The sequence below is a fragment of the Cucurbita moschata genome, unplaced genomic scaffold (assembly GCF_002738365.1).
Source record: "Cucurbita moschata cultivar Rifu unplaced genomic scaffold, Cmos_1.0 Cmo_Scf00015, whole genome shotgun sequence".
In the NCBI taxonomy this organism is placed as follows: Eukaryota; Viridiplantae; Streptophyta; class Magnoliopsida; order Cucurbitales; family Cucurbitaceae; genus Cucurbita; species Cucurbita moschata.
Window position 1 is genome coordinate 1,799,344 of NW_019268531.1, and position 2,977 is coordinate 1,802,320.

The 2,977-nt window shown below is 35.5% G+C and overlaps 1 protein-coding gene and 1 long non-coding RNA gene across 5 annotated transcripts in view; one reads left to right on the forward strand and one right to left on the reverse strand.

The window, feature by feature from the left end:
• Positions 1 to 2,977, forward strand: part of LOC111453641 — a 10,894-nt gene that overhangs the window by 2,204 nt on the left and 5,713 nt on the right. The window contains exons 3-7 of one of the 3 annotated variants that reach the window (XR_002712289.1): positions 652 to 1,554; positions 1,659 to 1,748; positions 2,040 to 2,083; positions 2,173 to 2,278; positions 2,602 to 2,886. This is a non-coding gene — a long non-coding RNA (uncharacterized LOC111453641). The remainder of the gene's footprint in view (positions 1 to 651; positions 1,555 to 1,658; positions 1,749 to 2,039; positions 2,084 to 2,172; positions 2,279 to 2,601; positions 2,887 to 2,977) is intronic. The other 2 variants (XR_002712288.1, XR_002712287.1) reach the window with 2 other exon arrangements.
• Positions 2,403 to 2,977, reverse strand: part of LOC111453639 (abscisic acid 8'-hydroxylase 3-like) — a 4,901-nt gene continuing 4,326 nt past the window's right edge. For both annotated transcript variants that reach the window (XM_023094817.1, XM_023094816.1), the window contains 2 exons: positions 2,796 to 2,914; positions 2,403 to 2,688 (listed from right to left, as the gene is read on the reverse strand). In XM_023094817.1, the coding sequence (XP_022950585.1) occupies positions 2,595 to 2,688; positions 2,796 to 2,914 (213 nt within the window). In that variant the 3' untranslated portion in view covers positions 2,403 to 2,594. The remainder of the gene's footprint in view (positions 2,689 to 2,795; positions 2,915 to 2,977) is intronic.

The following is a 2,977-nucleotide window of genomic DNA, read 5'->3' on the forward strand; positions in this document are numbered from 1 at the left end:
TTTTTTTTTTTTTTTTTTTTTTTTTTTTTTTTTTTTTTTTTTTTTTTTTTTTTTTTTGTATACTCTAACTCTACTTAGACCTTTGTGTGACCCCTCCCTCTATGAAAAGGGACACCTTGACCCTTTGTCCTTTAGGTTATTGTGTGCGGTGAACTACTAGAGATGATATTTGATAACTAGAAAATTTGTAGAAGCTTGCACTACAGTCTGAAGTTAAGGATTCAGGGAAACTCAAGTACATCAAAGCATGTGTTTGATCTACTGAATGAAAAAGATATAGAAGATTGGTGGAAGAACTCATTTATTTGATTCACACTAGACTAGATACTACATTTTCTGTAAATTTAATTATCGATGCATAAAATACATCCACAAGCAATAACTAAGGTATTGAGATGTTTCATATTTAAGGAAATCCTGAAGTAAAGGACTTCTGTTTACCGAGCATCGTAGCCTAACAAATGAAGGATAGTCTGATAATGATTGGGCAGAATCAACTGTAGAAAGAAATCTTAGCATAGGCAGGCTATTGCATCTTGAAGAAAACCTTGTTGGGTTTAGACTTCAGATCTATTGCTCAAGGTCAATCATATATTATAGAGTTTCTAGTTCTTATTGGACTGCTAATAAACTCATTATCTAATTCAACAGAATTGGACAAATTATGTTCAGATTGATCTTAATTTGAAGGCAGAAGATAATGCTTTGGTCTGCACTCCTTTCGTTCCCCGTGAAAAGATAATCTTCAGGTCCTTAGCAAAAAGTCTGCCAAAGTCTCGGTCTCATCCTAATGTAAGCAACCAAAAATAGGGCAGTGTAGAAGATCACAGTACCAAGTATTATGAGTTCGGATCATTTGGTAATAAATGCCAGCGTTAGACAGCTTGGTAGTACATGCAGAAGATTGTACATTTTTCTACATAATCAATTCCAGGAAATTTGAGGTATAGTGAAGCCAATATTAGGCTAATTTTCTCCTGTCAATTTGTGTATTTATATTGATTGTATTCATTCTGAGACGATTCCTCTCGATCCTCCTGGGACTGTAAATGTTAGATGGTTGCCTTTTATGCCTGCGTAAGAATGTAATTCTCATTTGTCAAATGCATGAAAATGAAAAGATGTACAATTACTTCAATATTAAAAATTATCTAATGAAGTGCGGCCCTTGATGAGCTTGATACTTGGCATGTATATTATATCTAGTTCTAACTTCTTACACGCTTGTGATGGGCAGAAAAATGTAGCAAATCGTATCTCTTACCCTCTGTGTTTTGTTCTTCTCTCTCTCTCTTTTTTTTTTTTTTTGTTGGTTCACTACTTTATCAAGATCAATTTGGGGAAGATCCATTATCCTAGATATTGTAGATTCAAACTTGGACAGTAAGAACAGTCCTGTTATCAATTGCACATTGTTTCTCCTTGAATATTAAAATGAAGGTCCTGTTTCTTTCAAGTGCCAGCCGTCCTTATCATTTCACATGTCATTCAGGCCTTAACCATGACGGAGCAAGATGTTATCATCCTTGAGGTGTTCATTCTTAGGTTTTTCTGGTAGTCTTCTCCTTCCTCATCTATGAGTATGAGAGCAAGTCTCTGATATATATTTGCTTGTACAAAATTGACTCTGAATCTGTTAACGTGCTTCATCTGTGTAGCTTCCTCTTAATCTTCTACTCATGTAAGAACGACACAATTGTAGATGAAGATCTTTCTTTGAATGATGCTACTAAATCGTCGATTATAAGGTCTGTTCTACTTCTACATCTTCATATCATTTGATAGAAAATTTCATGCTTCACTATTGACCTTAGAGTCACTTTAGAAATATTTCTAAAGTGGATAAACCAGTGAAATATTTTATAATAGTACTTCAGAAACTGTAAGAACTTGTTTGTTTCATGGGTTTTCAGATTTATATTTAATTTTTTGTTTATTTTATATGATTTTACTCTTTAAAACCTACGGTATTCGGGTACCTTAAAAACTCAATCAATATGCATTTTCTAATACTCTTTATAACTTTCATTCTTATGCAGTACCCTCTCTTGGTGCAAGGGAAGGGTTTGACGTGACATGAATGGTACTTTGTAAATAACGTTATCAAGCATTACACATATTAATCGTAGAGATTAGAGTATTTAAAAAGAAATATACTTCGACCTTAAGCAGAAAATAGACCACGGAGTCGAGACAGACGGGGAATCTAGAGGGAAGCCATTATAGGTGTGCAAAATCAAACCAAACAGATAACCGGATCTTAAGGAGTGCGTGCCAAGTAATAACTCTTGCCTACCCTAGTTTTGTTAAAATATATAGAATTTTATATAGACTCCACTACTAGTTCTATATATAAAAAAAAAGGACACATCATAAAGTGAGGAGTTCCCACTGCAATGGTACAAAGTTCACTTTTTCATTTTATTTTTTCTCTTCTGGGTTACTTTTAAGCGAAGCATAAAAAAAGTGGGTAATTAGAGGCCATGATGATACATATTATCCAGCTGCTTCCTCATTACCATGCAATTAGAATCTTGCTACTTCTCCTACCTGTACCTGAGATAACGTTCTCACATCTATGCTTATGTCTCATCTTACAAGGTCTTCAAAGTAATGGGGCAGCCGCTTCTCAGCCTAGGGATATGTGCCTTCTTTTCGAGGCAAGGATCTGGATCATCAACCGTCCACCTAAACAATACAAAGGAAAAATAATGATGAGGATAAGAAGAGGAAGTTCGGAATTAGTTCTTGGAACGGGATGAAATGCCTGCTGCTTTAGGAATGTACAGACTCACCTGTACCCTCCAGTCATCCTGTGCAAAAAGACCAACATTGTTAATTTGGCCATGTTGATTCCGAGACAGGTCCTGGGTCCAGATCCAAAAGGTATGAAACTGTATGGCTTTTGAATTTCCTGAAATTATGCCCCGTAGGTGCATGAACAATATATGTTTAGTAGCTGAAGGGGGGGGGGGGG